The sequence below is a fragment of the Gorilla gorilla genome, chromosome 1 (genome assembly GCF_029281585.2).
Source record: "Gorilla gorilla gorilla isolate KB3781 chromosome 1, NHGRI_mGorGor1-v2.1_pri, whole genome shotgun sequence".
NCBI classification, from domain to species: Eukaryota; Metazoa; Chordata; class Mammalia; order Primates; family Hominidae; genus Gorilla; species Gorilla gorilla.
Genome location: NC_073224.2, coordinates 203,881,766 through 203,901,039, shown reverse-complemented (window position 1 = coordinate 203,901,039; position 19,274 = coordinate 203,881,766). Strand labels below are relative to the sequence as shown.

The window sequence follows — 19,274 nt, the reverse complement described above, 5'->3', positions numbered from 1 at the left end:
AGTCCTCCTGCCTCAGCCACCCAAAGTGCTGGGATTATAGGCATGATCACTAAATTGTTGTAAGAATAAGACAATGTTTGCGGAAGCATTTGAGTTCTCCAAAGGAAAAGCTATTCAGACTTTCAGGATAATAGAAGAGTGTTGTGTGAAGGATTCCTTTCCAGTTTGCCTCTGTGAAAATGTCTTTGTCGTAGATCATTTTATGAAATAGGAATAAGAGAAACATAGGCCTTATCGTGGTGTGGTGTTCACTTACAAACATATCCTGTTGTTTCTTCCCTGCAAGATATCCAGCACACAGGCTGAATTTTTCTTTATAATAATCCTTGGCAAAAGCATAACTTTTCAAAAACCAAATGATTTTAGTGGTGCTATGGCAGCTGCAGTTTTGAGTTAGATTAATGTGGTGAAAACCATCAAATACTTAGAAATTGACTGGGTGCGGTGGCTCATGCCTGTAATCCCAGCACTTTGAAAGGCCGATGTAGGTGGATCACTTGAGGTCAGGAGTTCGAGACCAGCCTGGCCAACATGGCAAAACCCCGTCTCTACTAAAGATACAAAAATTAGCTGGGCACGATGGAGGGTGCCTGTAATCCCAGCTACTCGGGAGGCTAAGGTGGGAGAATTGCTTGGACCCAGGTGGCAGAGGTTGCAGTAAGCCAAGATTGTGCCACTGCACTCCAGCCTGGGCAACAAAGCGAAGCTCTGTCTCAATAAAAATAATAATAATAATAATAAAATACAAATACTTAGAAATTAACTTCGCCTTTGCCTTCAGGCACTTTTGCTACATGTTAGCATCAGAGGCTATTGTACAACTAGATGGTTATTCCCTGTTTCTTGGCCGATTTTTGGTACCTTTCTTTGAAGAAGAGGGTTAGATTTTAAGAAAGAAAGTGTGCTTATTTCACTCATGGCTTTGCAGAATTTAACTTTGCTTTACTTTAAAAATTCCAATCATCATGTACCTGTAAAGGTTAAAATATAGTGAAAGTTTTTGCTTCATGTGAATTCAATTCGGAGCACCTGCAGGTCATATCAGGTGTCTGATGCAGTTACCTTTATGGATCGTGGCAGGTCCTTACATTTCAACAGGCTTATGCATTTCCATGGGGGGAAGAGATTCTGTTTCTAGGAAATTACAAAGGGCACACCACTGCAGGGAGTGTAAACAATTCTTTGTTGCAACAGACAAGATTTTTTTTAAAAAAAGAAAAAAGGATGCATTTTAGGTACACAGGGTATGGACGCATTCAACATTTACTTTTATCTCCACAGATGCCAACCTCCCCTTGTTGCAGGCAGTTGGGCTTTTCCAACTCATTGCTAACAAAGCTGGCATCTGCATTAATTTCAATGAGAATTTCAAGTACTGAAGATGAAAAGTTGGGGAGATTCATGTTTGAAAAATGAAAAATGAACAAAAAATCCACCTTGTGCAGTGAGATAGCTAACGCTGATATATCAGGAATAATTTTAAACTATTTTTGCTGTAATATGTAGCTTTAATGTCTCTTTTCAGTTATGGACCCATAAAAGTATTCCTATATCTTGTGAATAAAGATCATTCTTGTGGACTAGTACGTGGATGCATTCATAGGCTTTGGGAAGCAGTGGTGTGCATATGTGTGTCTATATCAATATTTTATGTTTATAACTCTGCGTATGAAGTTTATATAGAAAAAAATAATGTCTTTCTTTAGTGTTTGGGGGACTTAATGGTAATATGACCATTGCAGTGTAATCTGACTGCTCACTCTAGAGAACATTTCTGTTATACACAATGCACATACAAACATACACCCCTAAAGCGTAGCTAACTGCTCCCACTAGATAATTGCTGCTAAAAACAAAACAAAACAATACAAAACAAAAAAAAACCCTAAGTAATGGAGGAAGAAATAGCATTCTTTTAAAAGGGGCTTTTCTGAAGAGTAAAATGTAAATACAGGACATGTGGGGAGGGTAGGGCCGCCTACAAAATGTCCTGAAGATGGACAAATAGCCTTTTAGATTCTACTTTTTAACCATCTTTACCGTGTGTGCCTATTTGTATTGCAGATGTGAACTACTATTTTTGGAGGTTGATATCAGTATGTTTTGAAACTGAATTATTACATAAAATCAGAGTAACCTCTTTCTCCATCCTCCTTTTCCACACTATTCTTGCCAAATATTTCTACTGAAACCCAGTTTCAGCAAGGCAAAATGATGGGACTCTCAAACCTCCCTCCTCATCTTCCCTTCCCCTCTGTCTTATGCCTGGCCTGGCCTTTTTTGTTGTTGTTGGCTTTGCATAAGTAAGAACAATTTATTGTAGTATTTCAAGACTGCAGAATTTCAAGTGTATATCTATAAATCTTTTTTTAAAATCTTCGGCTACACAGTAACATCAATTAAAACAGAAGAGTGAGTCTAAGTCTGTAATATGCTGTAGGACCAGATAAGATTTTGAATGAGACTAAACTTGACTGCCATATTTTAAGAGGAAATTGGAACTTTATGGTGGAGAATGGATGAGAGCAAGTCTATGATATATATGTAGTCATTGTATAATTAGAAACACCAAATGCTGAATCCTATCACTGTGTTCTTGGGGGCCAGGCCTTGGATTTGGTTGTCATTTAAACTCCTTGAAGATTATATGTAATTATAATGAGCAGAAGGCAAATAAAGTTTTTGAACAAAAGTCCTTGTTTTCAGTATTTAAAATTTGGTAATATATTTTCTTTTTCAGTTAAACTATCTTCCCCACAAAAAATATTATACTTCAGTTAAACTATCTTCCCCACAGAAATTATTATACTACGAACAAGTTATGAGTGAGACTGAGAAGCTTGAAGAAGCTGGTTTTTAAGCAGCTCATATAATATTTTGTGTTAAAGAAAGTGTCATTGTTTCCTGTTGGGAGGCAAATAACAACAACAACAAAAGAAATTGTCATGATTCTTTCTGAGCCAAACTGTCACGAAATGTTCTGTGACAGAACCACTACTCTCTTTTCTGCCATTCTGCCTACTGTAGAGTTCTATGTTGTATTTGTTTTTAATCCTTGATTTTAAAAATATTAATGGTTTTAGTGTTGCTTAGCTTCAGTTTGAAGTATAACTTTCACTAATAACTGCAATAAAAAGAAAAGCTTTGCTCTTAAACTTTCTCTTGTGTGGTCATCATTACAGCTCTTCAGACTAGGGAACGAGACCCATGTGATACAGTGGAAGGCACTTAAGCTTTAGTCATGAAGTCCTGGGTTCAAACCTTGATGATGTGACACTCTGAGCAAGTTCCTTGATGCTTCTAAATCTCAGTTTCCTCCAGTGTGAAAGGAGAAAATAGAACTGTTGGAGCATTAAATGAGACAATACATAGAATGTTTCCAGTGCTGGGCATGTGGCTGGAGCTTGGGTTTTTCAAAGACTGCCTACCTCCCCTCTACCCGACTTATTTTTCACCTTCTTAAATAAGACAGTGAGTGGAGTGAAAATGGGGAGACGACGCTAGGCTTCCAAACTTTGCCAGGAGGTGAAAGAATTAAGAATATGTAGGGAAAAAAGGAACCAAAATGAACTGGAGGAATCTTTACAGGCCCAAAAGTGGATAAACAGCCCCGGTATGCGATGCAAGAAAACACTGGACTAAGATTTTGGAAATCAGCTCTCAACCCTCTTTAACTGCATAATTTCAGGTATAGCTCTTCATTTTATAATTAAAGTTGTTGGACTAATACCAGAAGTCGCAAGTTGGCAGGCCAGTTTCAGTCTGCAAATAATTTTCAATTGTTTAAATTTTTTTCTTTCTTTTTTTTTTTTTTTTTTTTGAGATGGAGTCTCGCTCTGTCACTCAGGCTGGAGTGCAGTGGCGCGATCTCGGCTCACTGCTACCTCCACCTCCCGGGTTCAAGCGATTCTCCTGCCTCAGCCTCCTGAGTAGCTGGGATTACAGGCACATGCCACCACGCCTGGCTAATTTTTTGTATTTTTTGTAGAGACAGGATTTCACCATGTTGGTCAGGCTGGTCTTGAACTCCTGACCTCATTATCCGCCCACCTCGGCCTCCCAAAGTGCTGGGATTACAGGCATGAGCCACCATGCCAGGCCAATTGTTTAAAATTTTTTAAGAGAGACAGAGAGTCTCACTCTGTCGCCCAGGTGGAAATGCAGTGTCAGGATCACAGCTCACCTCCTGGGCTCAAGGATCTTCCTGCCTCAGCCTCCCAAGTAGCTACAACAACGGGCGTACACCACCACATTCAGATAGTTTTTAAAATTTTTGTAGAGATGGAGTCTCACTATGTTGACCAGGCTGGTCTGAAACTTCTGGCCTCAAGCAATCCTCCCACCTCGGCCTCCCAAAGTGCTTGGATTACAAGCATGAGACACTGCACCTGGCCTAGATTTTATCTTCTCTTTAAAAATAAGAACCAAGTGTGGTGGCATCCCCCTGTAATCCTAGCTACTTGGGAAGCTGAGGCAGGAGGCTTGCTTGAGGCCAAGAGTTCGAAGCTACAGTGAGTTGCGATCATACCACTGTACTCCAGCCTGGACAAAAGAGCGAGACCCTGTCTCCAAAACAAAAAATAGTAAGATACGCTAGAACCAAACAAATCACCAGTGACATTAGAGCTCAACTGCTTGAGACTTTCTTCAGAGCAAGGGTGCTCAGAACACCACACTTAAGCATCAGAAATGAGGTGGCAGTCTAAGGTAAAATTCTAAATGTTTGTTGTTGTTGTTGTTGTTTTGAGACGGAGTCTCACTCTGTCGCCCAGGCTGGAGTGCAGTGGCATGATCTCTGCTCACCACAACCTCCACCTCCTGGGGTCAAGTGACTCTCTTGCCTCAGCCTCCAGAGTAGCTGTATTACAGGCGCCTGCCACCACGCCCGACTAATTTTTTGTATTTTTAGTAGAGATGGGGTTTCACCATGTTGGCCGGGTTGATCTCGAACTCCTGACCTCAGGTGATCCACCTACCTTGGCTTCCAAAGTGCTGGGATTACAAGCGTGAGCCACTGTGCCTGGCCAGTGAGGGGCATACATCTGAATGTAGTTTTCATGTTTAATTTGTCTGGTTATTTGACAGATTTATCTCAGCTGCTGATACTTGCATACCTTGCTTATGTTTTCAGGAAATTAATTAGGTTGATGTGTCAATGCCAGGAAAGGATGTGTACGTTTTCACAATATTTGACTAAATGTTATGAAGGGAACTGAAATCTTTAGTTTTATCTATAGAAGAAAGATGACTGTTTTCCTGTCATTTCTGTTGCTTCCAGTTTCTACAGTCTATGAAGATCTTTATGATGCCTTTTATTTTTTTCTTTTCTTTGAGACAGGGATTTGCTCTGTCACCCAGGCTGGAGTGCAGTGGCATGATCTTGGCTCACTGCAACCTCCACCTCCTGGATTCAAGCAATTCTCATGCCCCAGCTTCCCAAGTAGCTGGGACTACAGGCGTGTGCCACCACGCCCAGCTAATTTTTGTATTTTTAGTAGAGATGGGGTTTTGCCATGTTGGCTAGACTGGTCTTGAACTCCTGACCTCAAGTGATCCACTTGCCTCAGCCTCCCAAAGTGCTGGGATTACAGGCATGAGCCACCGCGCCCAGCTACAATGCCTTTATAAAGTAGTACTTTTCTTGTACTTTTCCCTATTAAAATATCTTTCTTGGGCTGGGTGCAGTGGCTCACACCTGTAATCCCAGCACTTTGGGAGGTCGAGGCAGGTGGATTGATTGAACTCAGGAGTTTGAGACCAGCCTGGGCAACATGATGAAATCCCATCTCTACAAAAAATACAAAAAATTAGCTGGGCATGGTAGTGAACCTATAATCCCAGCTACTCGAGAGGCTGAGGTGAGAGGATCACTTGAGCTTGGGAGGCGGAGGTTGCAGTGCATGGAGGTTGCAGTGAGCTGAGATTGCGCCACTACACTCCAGCGTGGTGACAGAGCAAGACCCAGTCTCAAAAAAAGACTTTTTTTCTTAAGAATAACGCTGGGGTTCAAAATTTATAATTATAAACAAAACAGATACCTTACTGGCTTAGTATCATAAAGTCCAATATGTTCAGTTCTCAACTGAAACAAAATTTTAATAGGCTTTGCTAAATGATTTTAAAAATAGGCCAATTCAAAAGTACCTGAGGCTGGGCATGGTGGCTCATGCCTGTAATCCCAGCACTTTGGGAGGCCAAGGTGGGTGGATTGTTTGAGCCCAGGAGTTCGAGACCACCCCAGACAACATGGTGAAACCCCGTCTCTACAAAAACTACAAAAATTAGCCAGGCATGGCGACATGCTCCTGTAGTCCCAGCTACATGGGAGACTAAGGTGGGAGGATCACTTGAGCACTTGAGCCCAGGACATGGAGGCTGCATGTGCCACTACACTTAAGCCTGGGTGACAGAGTGAGACCCAGTGTCAAAAACAAAACAAAAGCACTTGAAACTATTAAATGTATAATATTACTCTTCCTTTACTGTAACTATGTTGCTAAATAGAATTTGCATATTGTATTCCAAAGCAAAAATAAAAAAAAAAACATAGGAATGATCTGATGCTGCACCAGACAGGATTTCAGTCAGCACCAGCATTCAGATGGTTTTCATATGTATTTTATACACATGTAAAATTAAGATTTAACTGGCCAGGCGTCGTGGCTCACACCTGTAGTCCCAGCACTTGGGAGGCCAAGGCGGGTGGATCACCTGAGGTCAGGAGTTCGAGACCAACCTGGGCAACGTGGTAAAACCCTGTCTCTACTAAAAATACAAAAATGTATTTGTATAATTATATTTGTATAAAAATACAAAAAGGTATTTGTATTGTCTCTACTAAAAATATAAAAATGGCCGGGCACAATGGCTCACGCCTGTAATCCCAGCACTTTGGGAGGCCGAAGCAGGCAGATCACGAGGTCAGGAGATCGAGATCATCCTGGCTAACACGGTGAAACCCCGTCTCTACTGAAAATACAAAAAAATTAGCCGGGCGTGGTGGCGGGCACCTGTAGTCCCAGCTACTCGGGAGGCTGAGGCAGGAGAATGGTGTGAACCTGGGAGGTGGAGCTTGCAGTGAGCCGAGATCGTGCCAGTGCACTCCAGCCTGGGCAACAGAGCGAGACTCCGTCTCAAAAAAAAAAAAAAAAAAAGAAAAGAAAAAGAAAAAAAGAAAAAAAATTAACCAAGCGTGGTGGTGCACACCTGTAGTCCCAGCTACTCAGGAGGCCGAGGCAGGAGAATTGCTTTTTGTAGTTTTTGTAGAGACAGGGTTTCACCATGTTGCCTGAGGCGGTCGAGAAGGCAGAGGTTGCAGTGAGCCGAGCCAAGATCACACCACTGCACTCCAGCCTCGGCGACACAGCGAGACTCTGTTTAAAAAAAAAAAAAAAAAAAAAAGATTAACCATCTTTTTATATTTTGTTTTGTAAGTTTAATCTTAATTTTTTCCAATTTATATTTGTGCTTGTATAAAGATTTTAGACTATGAAAGTTTGCCATCTGTGGTATCCCTTTGAATCGTATTTAAAAATACATATTCATAGGTGCTATCTAGACCATTCATAAAACTATTACTGTTGTCTAAGATTCTTTAGATATTAATTTGAAAATCTGCACAAAAGTATATCACTTTACTGAATGCAGCAAAGTTACTTGCCATTTATTTTACCCTGAAGACTTTTCTTTCTTATGGAAAAAGAGTGGGTTTTGAAGATAAGAAGGGCAGATGGGGTGGTAGGAATCATTGTTTTAACCTCCAGAGCAAATCATCTGCAGCCGTGTAGTTGAAGTGGGCCGTTATTTCTCTGACTAGTATGCTATGCAAAATGAGTTAGCCTCACCCAAATCTCGGCCTTGACAATCTCAGCACAAATTTCTTTGGCCTGAGACAAGTACAGGACCAGCAGAAAAGCAAGCTGGAAAAAAGGTCAAAGTTAAGCAGTTTCCTCCGGAGTAATGAACAACAAAAAATGTCTGTGAGAGAGGTCAACTATTCCCAGTCACCTCCTGCTAAAAATATTATTAATATTTTAATAAAAATATTAAAAATATTAATAATAATTAAACTCAGCTCCCTTGGCAAACACTCACAGAAAACCTTCAAATCTTCTACCAGACCTTGAAAGAGGGTTACTTGACTGTAAATAGCCAAGCCAGTCCCAATTTAAGACAGAATCCTTCTAATGTGACATTATATTGTTGTTGCTTGAAAAACATTTTCACATGGACAGTTCTCACATTTCTAAAATGGCAGTTTCCAGAGAGAAGGGTGGAGTTTGATTTAATAACAAACCTCAGGTCGGGCACAATGGCTCATAATTCCAGCACTTTGGGAGGCCGAGGCGGGCAGATCACTTAAGGCCAGGAGTTCGAGACCAGCCTGGCCAACATGGTGAAACCTATCTCTACTAAAAATACAAAAAAATTAGCCGGGCGTCTTGGTGCACACCTGTAATCTCGGCTACTAGGGAGGCTGAGGCAGGAGAATTGTTCGAGCCCTGGAGACAGAGGTTGCAGTGAGCCAAGATCACACCACTGCACTGCAGCCTGGGCAACAACACAGTGAGACTCTGTCTTAAAAATAACAACAGGCCAGGGCCGGGCACGGTGGCTCACGCCTGTAATCCCAACACTGGGAGGCCAAGGCGGGTGGATCACCCGAGGTCAGAAGTTCAAGACCAGCCTGGTCAACATGGTGAAACCCCGTGTCTACTAAATATACAAAAATTAGTTGGGCGTGGTGGCGGTCGCCTGTAATCCCAGCTACTCGGGAGGCTGAGGCAGGAGAATCACTTGAACCCAGGAAGCGGAGGTTGCAGTGAGCCGAGGTCGTGCCATTGCACTCCAGCCTGGGCGACAACAGTGAAACTTCGTCTCAAAATAAATAAATAACAACAGGCCAGCACGATGGCTTATGCCTATAATCCCAGCACTTTGGGAGGCCAAGGCGGGTGGATCACCTGAGGTCAGGAGTTCGAGACCAGCCTGGCCAATGTGGGGAAACCTTGTCTCCACTAAAAATACAAAAATTAGCTGTGCGTGGTGGCAGGCGCCTGTAATCCCAGCTACTCGGGAGGCTAAAGCAGGAGAATCGCTTGAAGGCAAAGGCAGGGGTTGCAGTGACCCGAGATCACACCGCTGCACTCCAGGCTGGGCCACAGAGCAAGACTCTATCTCAATAAATAAATAACAACAACAAAAAAATCCTCCACTTAAATCTTTGCTATAATTTGCCAAGTATGTTAGTAAGATGTTTAGGACTTTATCTACATGTGACAGAAGGAGGATAAAGGGGGAAAACGTCTTTAAATTTGTACTTTGTTTTTCCGCTAAGAGGGAAGAAAGGCTGAAATGGAACAGATTTTACTAAAATTACAAAAATACTATTAGGGTGTTCAGCTTTGTATTTCTGCATTTTGGAAATGACTTGATATTTTAGCAGGCTCCTAAATAGAATGGGTGAATGAAATTATTATTTATCTTCTCAACTGTCTTTATACCTATTTTTCTCTTAGATTTAAAGTAAATGGAAAACAACCTCAAGTCAACAAAGTCAACACAGAAATAGGAAATACTATTTTGTTAGAGATTGGCCCCACGAAAGAAAAATAAGAAAAGATAACATATCTGAAATATTTCCAGATAAAAGGTAGTTAATAATCAAAGATAAATTGTAATCTGGTGTTTAACTGGTTTGTAATTTCTACAACTATCAGGAAGCGTAGTAAAAGGGCCAGGCGCAGTGGCTCACGCCTGTAATCCCAGCACTTTGGGAGGCTGAGGCGGGCGGATCACCTGAGGTGAGGAGTTCAACACCAGCCGGGCCAACATGGCAAAACCCCATCTCTACTAAAAATACAAAAATTAGCTGGGCTTGGTGGTGTGTGCCTGTAATCCCAGCTACTTGGGAAGCTGAGGTGGGAGAATCACTTGAACCTGGGAGGCAGAGGTTGCAGTGAGCCGAGATCATGCCACTCACTGCACTCCAGCCTGGGGAACAGAGTGAAACTCCGTCTTAAGGAAAAAAAAAAAAAAAAAAAGCACGGTAAAAGAAAAAAACAAAAAGAAACATACTAGTGTATTCCAATAGGAGAGACGGATATGTAGTAGTACTAAGAAGTATGTGTTTGCCTCTGAGCTTTGGAAGTGTACTCTAAACATAGGTATTTAAACTTCAGGGGACAAGATAATACAACTGCAAATGTACACTGCCCACAAAACAGACTGCAAATGTACACTGCCATAGAGGGATAATAATTATCTTCAGTGGCCAGGTGTGGGAATACCTTGTCAAGATATTATTTTTCGGCCGGGCACTGTGGCTCATGTCTGTAATCCCAGCACTTTGGGAGGTCAAAGGGGTGGATCACTTGAGATCAGGAGTTCAAGACCAGCCTGGCCAACATGGCAAAACCCCGTCCTTACTAAAAATACAAAAAAGTAGCCGGGCGTAGTGGCACACGCCTGTAGTCCCGGCTACTCAAGAGGCTGAGGCAGGAGAATCGCTTGAACCCAGGAGGCGGAGATTGCAGTGAGCTGAGATTGTGTCACTGATCTCCAGTCTGAGCAACAGAGGGAGACCTTGCCTCAAAAGAAAAAGAAAAAAGATTATTTTTTGGCTGGGCGCAGTGGCTCACGCCTATAATCCCAGCACTTTGGGAGGCCGAGGTGGGCGGATCATGAGGTCAGGAGATCAAGACCATCCTGGCTAACATGGTGAAACCCCATTTCTACTAAAAATACAAAAAATTATCCAGGCCTGGTGGCAGGCGCCTGTAGTCCCAGCTTTTCGGCAGGCTGAGGCAGGAGAATGGCGTGAACCCAGGAGGCGGAGCTTGCAGTGAGCCAAGATTGCACCACTGCACTCCAGCCTGGGCAATAGAGTGAGACTCCATCTCAAAAAAAAAAAAAAAAAGAAAAGAAAAAAGATTATTGTTCATATTAGAATAAGATCAGCTGACCAAATATTAATATTAACTAAGGTACTTTTAAACATTGTAAAACATTGTTCTGATTCAATGAAAGTTGTACTCTCTAAAGATTTTAATAATTGGACTTGAGGTAATCTATAACACTCGGGGAGAAAAATTAAGAACAGAGAAGATACATACCATAATACTTGACAGATTTTGAAAGCACTTAAAGCACTTATGGTCTCTTTTGGTGAAATCTCAATTACTTTAAAAAGCTATGAGTTTGGATTTTTCTGCTTCACATTTTTTTTTCAAATTTCTTGCTTCATTGTCTATGTCTGTAGGATCCTTTTTAAACCCAGACAAAGCTGTATGGATAGTCAGGTACTTTAAATCTAAAGAGGGAAAACAGCCAACTGAAGAATATGGCAACAAGACACATACCAGCCAGACACATCATCTTTCTCTTTATGATGTTCATCGTAGAGGTGGCAGCCTTGTCTAACAGCACCACTCCCAGACTAACACACATATTAAACAGGGAAATAATGAATGTTTCTGCTGCAAACTGAGCCTGACTAAATTTACTGATGTAATGTTTATGTCCTGTGTGAGGGTCCCTCTGGACATATGGTTCTCCTCTTATATAAGTCCACATTTGACCAGACGTCATCACAATCACAAAGCACAGAGTTAAAACTTCGCACAAAATTCTGCAAGAAATAGATTTCCTATTCCATTTCAAGAAATACCCAAGTCCACCAATGAGAGCCAGAAGTATCCCTGGCTTGAGGAGACCATGATAATTTGCAGGCTGTCTGATTCTGACACTGACATGTGTTCTTTCTGCTACCCATTCAGCCATTTGGTCAGCAACAATATCCCTTCCTCTCAAATTATAAATGTCATCTGTTGCAAATTTCCATTGGGCAGAAAAGTGGAAGAAAGTCGGAACTGACGTTACCTGGAGTGCTTCAAAGACCTCAGGGCTTTCATCATAATCCACCATTGCAAAAAATACCTTTGTGGTGAATGCACCAGGGCGTTGATAGGAATTTGCCAAGATCTGAAATTCCTCAGCAGCACCTTTGCACATGACACATGAACTGAACTCGTGGAGAGCAGTAAGCATCACAATAACAGAATAGTTTTTTGGTGCATCTAATACAAAATGATAGAACATGGTGTCACTCATTCTTATCACTCTGTCTTTCTTGGTCCAATCCATCAGCTGGCTGACCTTTTTGGCCAACGCCTTCTTCCATCAGGAAGGATGTGTAGGAACCCCGGGAGCCACGAATAACAGGGCCACCACTATGGTCAAAAGTAGACGCCAAAGCCACCACACTTCTGCCATATTTGCTTACTTCTTTGTGTTATACCACTGTTGCAAAATATGTAAGCCAAAATTTGATCATTTCTTCCTGCAATTAATTTGTCCAAGATTTTTTTCTTTCTGTCTTCTTCAATCCTGGTAAAGAGGCTATATCACAAATTCTTGTTCGTGTCCAGTTTACAAGTCATGTATTAGATTTTACAAAATAACCTGTGGAAAAAAATACTCTGTAATGAAGGGAGTTTGGGAAATAGTGTTCTGGCTTCAGTCCTGCTGAACGACAGACTTGCAATTAACAAATCAGGCCGGGCATGGTGGCTCACGCCTGTAATCCCAGTACTTTGGGAGGCCAAGCTGGGCAGATCACCTGAGGTCAGGAGTTTGAGACCAGCCTGGCCAACATGGTGAAACCCCGTCTCTACTAAAAGTATAAAAATTAGCCAGGTGTGGTGGCGCATGCCTGTAGTCCCAGTTACTCGGGAGGCTGAGGCAGGAGAATCACTTGAACCCGGGAAGGGGAGGTTGCAGTGAGCCAAGATCGTGCCACTGCACTCCAGCCTGGGCAACAGAGTAAGACTCTGTCAAAAAAAAAACCAAACAAAACCAAACAAAACAAAAAAACCCCAATGCCTGCTAGGCAGCAGCTGGATCCACTGTGAACACCTCAAACTGCTCAAAAACTGCTCAAAAGCCAACCTCATCCCCCAATTGCCTACCAAGCCCTTGCTTCTCTACCGTTCTTCCCATCCCCCCAGTGACGTTTTACAACTGAAGGACCCTTCTGGGACTTCTTTCCCCCTGGGCCCAACTGCCTGGGTTTCAATCCAGGCTGTACCACTTGTTAGTGACGTGACCTGGGCACGTCCTCACTGGCCTGTGCCTCAGTCTCCCTGCCTATAAAGTGAAGATGGTAACAGCACCCACCTCATAGGATCCGGTTCAGCAGAGTCCTCAGAACAGGACCAGGCCTGCACACCTGTCTTCCTCTCTATCCCAGCCCCCAATGAGAGGCAGTGTGGAGCACAGCAGAGTGTCCTCTGGGTGGGGCCAGAACACCTGGGTTTCCCTCCCTGCTTTTTAGCAGTGTGTCTCTTTTGTTACCTAAGAAAGTGGGGACAATGCCCACCTCACCTACTAGTTGTGAAGATTAAATGTTAATATTTTTCCAACCCCTAGAAGTACTAGGCAATACCAGACAATACAGTACTAGACAATAAGACACACATGATTTTTTTTTCCCTTCTTTTTTTAAAGAAATGGTTGAATATTGAGCATTGCTTCTCTGGTTTTTTTGTGTTTTGTTTTGTTTTGTTTCGTTTTGTTTTTTGAGACAGAGTCTTGTTCTGTTCCCCAGGCTGGAGTTCAGAGGCGTGTTATCAGCTCACTGCAACCTCCGCCCCCCAGGGTCAAGTAATTCTCCTGCCTCAGCCTCCCGAGTAGCTGGGATTATAGGCATGCGCCACCAGAGCATTGCTTCTCATACCCCAGTTACCTCTCTCAGGGTTGTGCCCTCTCCAAACATGATTATCATCCCTTTATCATTCCTTGTATGACCTTCAAGATGGGCAAAGTTGTTGGGCAAGACAGAATAGAAGAAATGTTGTAAACAACATTAACTATCCATCCATTGCTGGAGGGGACCTGCTGGGGAGTGCACCTGATTTTAATTTTAATCAATTAATCTATTTTTTGAGATGGAGTCTCACTCTGTCACCCAGGCTGGAGTGCAGTGGCACCATCTCGGCTCACTGCAACCTCTGCCTCCAGGCTCAAGTGATTCTCCTGCCTTAGCCTCCCAAGTAGCCAGGATTACAGGCACCTGCCACCACACCTGGCTAATTTTTGTATTTTTAGTAGAAACAGGGTTTTACCACGTTGGCCAGGCTGGTCTCCAACTCTTGACCTCAGGTAATCCACCTGCCTCAGCCTCCCAAAGTGTTGGGATTACAGGCGTGAGCCACCGTGCCTAGCCAAATTTTGTATTTTTTGTAGAGATGGGGTTTCGCCATGTTGCCCAGGCTGGTCTCCAACTCCTGGACTCAAGCGATCCACCTGGTCTCGGCCTCCCAAAGTGCTGGGATCGCAGGCCTGAGTCGCTGCGCCCAGCCTACTTTTTCTATGTACTGTTCGTTTGCTGGCAACTACTATGTTTCTGAGGCTGACCTCGAAATCCTAGCCTCAAGCGGTCCTCCCGCCTGGGCCTCTGGAGTAGCTGGGATTACAAGCGTGAGCCACTGCACTTGGTTTCGTATTTTCTATCATGTCTATGCATACCTTTATCAAAATAAAATTGTTTAGGCCGGGGCAGTGACTCACATCTGTAATCCCAGCATTTTGGGAGGTTGTGATGGGTGGATCGCCTGAGGCCAGGAGTTAGAGACCAGCCCGGACAAAATGGTGAAACCCTGTCTCTACTAAAATTTTTTTTTTAATTTAGCCAGGTGTGGTGGCACGCGCCTGTGGTCCCAGCTAACTCGGGAGGCTGAGGTGGGAGAATCGCTTCAGTCGGGGAGGTTCAGGCTGCAGTGAGCCGAGACTGAGCCACAGCACTCCAGCCTGGGCGACAGAGCGAGATCCTGTCTGAAAAGACAACAAATGTTCATTTAATTTGTAAATCAAGTGAAAGCGCTGCCCTGATGCCCCCCACCTCTCCCAGGCTCGGCCGGCCGCCCCTCGCCTACCCTAAAGGCCTCCGGGGACGCCGCCCGACGCCGCCGCGCTTGCCAAGCGAAGCGCCCAGGCCGCGTTGGCCGCTGGGGGGTGGGGGGTAGGGGAGGGGTGGTTGCCTAGCAACCGGTGGTGCCAAACACTGGAGCTCAGAGCGGGGGGCGCGGAGAGCGAAGCGGGAAAGGAGGTAAGGGAGCTAGGGAAGTGGGGGCGCCCCCTTCCTCCGCGCCGGACCGGGGTACTGATCTAAACCAAAGGCGATCATCCTGCGGAGGGGAAGAAAGGGGTTTGACGGGGAACCGGACTGACCCCAGCTCCTCCCACGGGGCCCTCCCTGTCCGGCCTTCCCCTCCAACAGTAGGCGAGGGCGGAGGGGCAGGAGGGCGTGGCGGCTACCAGACTGGGAGGGGGCCGCCCCCCAGCTCCCCAGTGCCAACAGGCACGCGTCGCTGGAGAGAGAACAGGGCTCCTGCCCTTAGATCCCCCACGGGGACTGGCCCGCAGCCTGGGGAAGAAAGGAAAGGAAGATCAACAAGGCATGGTTGGCTGGGGGCAGGTGTGGAAATGCATTAAGGGCTATTTTTTTCTGCCATCCTCCTACCCCCCAGGCATTTGGCACTTCACACACACTTCGAGGCTTCCGGGACTCCATTATTCCTTTTTACCTGCTCCAGGACCTGCAAGGTCCAGGGGTTTGTGTCCGCCTGGGGACAGGAGGGAGGGAAACTTAGTTAATACCTCACACAAAGTTGAGTAAAGCAAGGGCTGTCTCCAAGCAGGCTTCCAGCAGGACAGGGCTCAGAGCAAAATGGACAGGAACAAGTCCTGCGCAGGGGGCGTGTGATCCAGGAGACGGTCTCCTGAAAGGTCTCCCGCAGCAGTGTTTTCCCTCTGCAGGTGGTGTCTGTGAACAGGCCTAGGGGTTTCTGACCCTTCTGGTTTCTGTGCCATGGCCACGCTGAGCGTCAAGCCAAGTCAGCGCTTCCAGCTGCCCGACTGGCACACTAACAGCTACCTGCTATCCACCAATGCCCAGCTGCAGCGAGATGCTTCCCATCAGATCCGCCAGGAGGCCCGGGTGCTCCGCAACGAGACCAACAACCAGGTTGGGGATGGGAACTCAGCTGGGTGGGCAAAGGGATAGCTCCCAACCCCTTGACACCGTCTTTATCTGGCTCTGTCTCTCTCAGACCATTTGGGATGAACATGACAACAGGACTCGACTGGTAGAGAGGATTGATACTGTGAACCGGTGGAAGGACATGCTGGACAAGTGTCTGACAGATTTAGATGCCGAGATCGACGCCCTGACACAGGCAGGGAGCCAGGACTGGGTGCCCGGGGGCTGCTGCCAAAACCTCCCCTCCTTCCCCACAGCTAGGTTGAGAAGCCCTTGATGGGGGGTCATGAGTGGCATGTCCATCCGAGTCACTGGCCCCCTGCTAAAGTGGGGACAAGCGCTACTTCCCCATGGATGGCCCCACCAGCACCCCCACCCCCCTTTTCTTTTTTTTTTTTCTTTTTTTTCTTTTTTTTTTTTTTTGAGACAGCGTCTGGATCTGTTGCCCAGGCTGGAGTGCAGTGGTGTGATCGTGGCTCACTGCAACCTCCGCCTCCTGGGCTCAAGCGATTCTCCTGCCTCAGCCTCCTGAGTAAAGTAGCTGGGACTACAGGAGTGCGCCATCATTCCCAGCTAATTTTTGTATTTTTAGTAGAGACGGGGTTTCACCATTTTGGCCAGGCTGTTCTCGAACTCCTGACCTCAAGTGATCCATCCAACTCGGCCTCCCGAAGTGCTGGGATTACAGATGTGAGCCACTGTGCCCGGCCGCTCCCTCTTTTCTAGATGAAGGAGTCAGCAGAGCAAAACCTGCAGGCCAAGAACCTGCCTCTGGATGTGGCCATTGAGTGCCTGACCCTGCGGGAAAGCCGGCGAGACTTTGATGTGGTGAAGGACCCTGTGGAGGATGAGCTGCATAAAGAGGTGGAGGTCATCGAGGCCACCAAGAAGGCCTTGCAACAGAAGGTCAGCCAGGCCTTCCAGCAGCTCTGGTAAGGGAGAGGCAGGTCGTCCGCATGTTCATGGGCCCCTGGAGGCTGTGTGCCTTCAATGTGGAACACAGGTATTGTGTATGAGGAGCAACTGGCTCTCGTGCTACATTTTGGCCCTCTGGTGCCTGTGACAGAAACCACTAATCAATTGTAGCACTTTTCCCACTGCCTGGACATGGGCTCAGAATACTTCTCACGACCCTGCCCTGGGCAGCTGGTATCCACTGATTGGAAGCATGAGAGGTGACACCCGTTTGCCACCACCCCTGAGTAGCTCCTGTGAGTGTGTGCGTATGAGCCTTTGTGAGCGCAGCTACATCCCTGTGCCCCGCAGGTGTATAGGGCTCATGGGGGTAAGCATTTTCACTCGATTTTCATCCTGCAGGTGTGTAGGACGCATGGGGTCAGCATTTTCATCCGATTTTCATCCTGTGGGTGTGTAGGGCGCGTGGGGGCAGCATTTTTATCCTACGGTGTGTAGGGCATGTGGGGGCAGCATTTTCATCCAGCTGTGCTGCTCTTGGTCTCAGTGGCTGAAGCTCCATTGTCTTCTGCTGGGAAGGGTCACCCCAGCCTCCTCTTCCTGTGGTGTCCCTTTAGTACGGTGAGGCCTGCCTCTGGCCCTTGGGGGATGGTCCTGATGGAGTCTGCGCTTTCCCCAGCCTCTTGCAGGAAGTCCGACAGCAGCTCAACTCCGACCATCGGGGCAAAATGGAGACACTAGAGATCGACAGAGGATGTCTCTCTCTCAACCTCAGATCCCCAAACATCTCACTGAAGGTTGACCCCACACGTGTCCCTGATGGGTAAGAAGAGTGTTTCAGCCAGTCTCTTCTCCTCCCCTCCCAGGCCATACCCTCATGACCCCCATTTTCCCTGCCACCTGCAGCTCCACCACACTCCAGCAGTGGGATGACTTCAGTCGGTTCAACAAGGACCGAGCGGAGGCTGAGATGAAGGCAGCCACAGAGCTGAGGGAGGCCATTGCTCTAACTATTGCTGAGGTGACAGGCCACCCACAGCTAATGGATGGTCCCAGTGTGCGCTCAGCCCTTATCTTCTGTTCCCTGCTGTGCATGTGGCCCCCTGCCCCTCGCTTGAGTAATATCCTCAGGCAGCCCTGAGTGTGGACCCTCCCCTTGCCCTGTGTTTTCTCCTTCAGACCAACAACGAGCTTGAAGCCCAGAGAGTTGCAACGGAATTTGCCTTCAGGAAGCGGCTGCGGGAGATGGAGAAAGTGTACAGTGAGCTCAAGTGGCAAGAGAAGAATGTGAGCATCTCCAGGGGCCTGGACTTCCTGCTGTGGGATGAGAAGCCGCATGCCCCCGCCAGGAGGCACTGGACCAGGCACGCACGTGAGTCCAGCAGGTGGAAACCAGTCACTCTGTCCCCTGCAGACCTTGGAGGAGATCGCTGAGCTGCAGGAGGACATCCGGCACCTGGAGGAGGATCTGCGCACAAAGCTCCTGAACCTGAAACTGTCCCATACCCGGCTAGAGGCCAGAACCTACCGGCCCAACGTGGAACTCTGCCGGGACCAGGTGAGAGGGTGTCCCAGTGGCGCACGGGCCCCCTAGCCAAGGTTTTCTCATATTCCTGATGGAGCAAAGGCACTGCTGTCACGGGGCAGCACTCAGGTAAAGGACGGTGTGGCTGACTTGGAACTCCCAACCCCTCTACCTCCAGGCACAGTACGGCCTCACCGACGAGGTTCACCAGCTAGAGGCAACCATCGCTGCCCTGAAGCAGAAGCTGGCGCAAGCACAGTAGGTCTGGGCAGTGGGCGGAAGGAGCAGTGAGACGCTGCCCACCAATGGGGCCTCTTGCTGGCTGCTGGCTCCCTGGGGCTGTCTTCCTGACTGAAGGCTGTGCACGCAGCCCAGGCCTCCCAGCCTCATGGGGGCTGGTGGGTTATCAATGTCCTTCCCTAGGGACGCACTGGACGCCCTGTGCAAGCACCTGGCCCGGCTGCAGGCTGACATTGCCTGCAAGGCCAACTCCATGCTGCTGGACACCAAGTGCATGGACACGCGGCGCAAGCTGACCGTGCCTGCTGAGAGGTTCGTGCCTGAGGTGGACACCTTCACACGTACCACAAATAGCACCCTGAGTCCACTCAAAAGCTGCCAGCTGGAGCTGGCCTAGCCTTGGAGGACTGCAGGAGGAGGGCAGGGTTGGGTGGGCAATGGAAGGAGGGAGGAGAGAAATGAATGGAATAAATGCAGAGGATCTCAGGCCGGCTGTTCTCTGCCCCACTGTATGTAGCCAGCAGGGAGAGGGTTCTTGAACACCCTCCTGTCTAT

At 46.5% G+C, this 19,274-nt stretch overlaps 2 protein-coding genes across 4 annotated transcripts; one reads left to right on the top strand and one right to left on the bottom strand.

Annotated features, from left to right (window-relative positions):
* Window positions 1–11,028: 11,028 nt before the first annotated feature.
* LOC101152805 (magnesium transporter protein 1-like) lies at window positions 11,029–15,018 on the bottom strand. Of its 2 annotated transcripts, none has more exons than XR_010131629.1 (3): window positions 14,934–14,997; window positions 13,177–14,832; window positions 11,029–12,462 (listed from the first exon to the last, which is right to left on the bottom strand). XR_010131629.1 is itself a non-coding variant. In XM_055391723.2 (3 exons), exon 3 carries the CDS (start codon window positions 12,142–12,144, stop codon window positions 11,269–11,271), a length of 876 nt encoding a protein of 291 aa, XP_055247698.2. In that variant the 5' UTR covers window positions 12,145–12,462; window positions 13,177–13,353; window positions 14,934–15,018; the 3' UTR covers window positions 11,029–11,268. The 2 variants fall into 2 exon arrangements, 1 of the variants encoding a protein (XP_055247698.2); XM_055391723.2 differs by having other exon boundaries at window positions 13,177–13,353; window positions 14,934–15,018.
* Window positions 15,019–15,022: 4 nt separating this feature from the next.
* TEKT2 (tektin 2) lies at window positions 15,023–19,260 on the top strand. Of its 2 annotated transcripts, none has more exons than XM_004025452.4 (10): window positions 15,023–15,106; window positions 15,817–16,024; window positions 16,110–16,235; window positions 16,766–16,971; window positions 17,634–17,777; window positions 17,861–17,975; window positions 18,134–18,241; window positions 18,369–18,512; window positions 18,658–18,737; window positions 18,903–19,260. In XM_004025452.4, exons 2-10 carry the CDS (start codon window positions 15,869–15,871, stop codon window positions 19,114–19,116), a joined length of 1,293 nt encoding a protein of 430 aa, XP_004025501.1. In that variant the 5' UTR covers window positions 15,023–15,106; window positions 15,817–15,868; the 3' UTR covers window positions 19,117–19,260. The 2 variants fall into 2 exon arrangements, with proteins under 2 accessions (XP_004025501.1, XP_018894807.1); XM_019039262.3 differs by having other exon boundaries at window positions 15,098–15,475.
* Window positions 19,261–19,274: the final 14 nt, after the last annotated feature.

What these genes read in the sequence shown, in the direction of transcription:
- LOC101152805 (XM_055391723.2), bottom strand. Translation starts at nt 12,144, where the DNA reads ATGGATTGGACCAAGAAAGACAGAGTGATAAGAATGAGTGACACCATG.
- TEKT2 (XM_004025452.4), top strand. Translation starts at nt 15,869, where the DNA reads ATGGCCACGCTGAGCGTCAAGCCAAGTCAGCGCTTCCAGCTGCCCGAC. An exon ending in TTGCTCTAACTATTGCTGAG is followed by an intron (nt 17,976 to 18,133) that starts GTGACAGGCCAC and finishes TTTCTCCTTCAG; the next exon opens with ACCAACAACGAGCTTGAAGC. An exon ending in CAGAAGCTGGCGCAAGCACA is followed by an intron (nt 18,738 to 18,902) that starts GTAGGTCTGGGC and finishes GTCCTTCCCTAG; the next exon opens with GGACGCACTGGACGCCCTGT.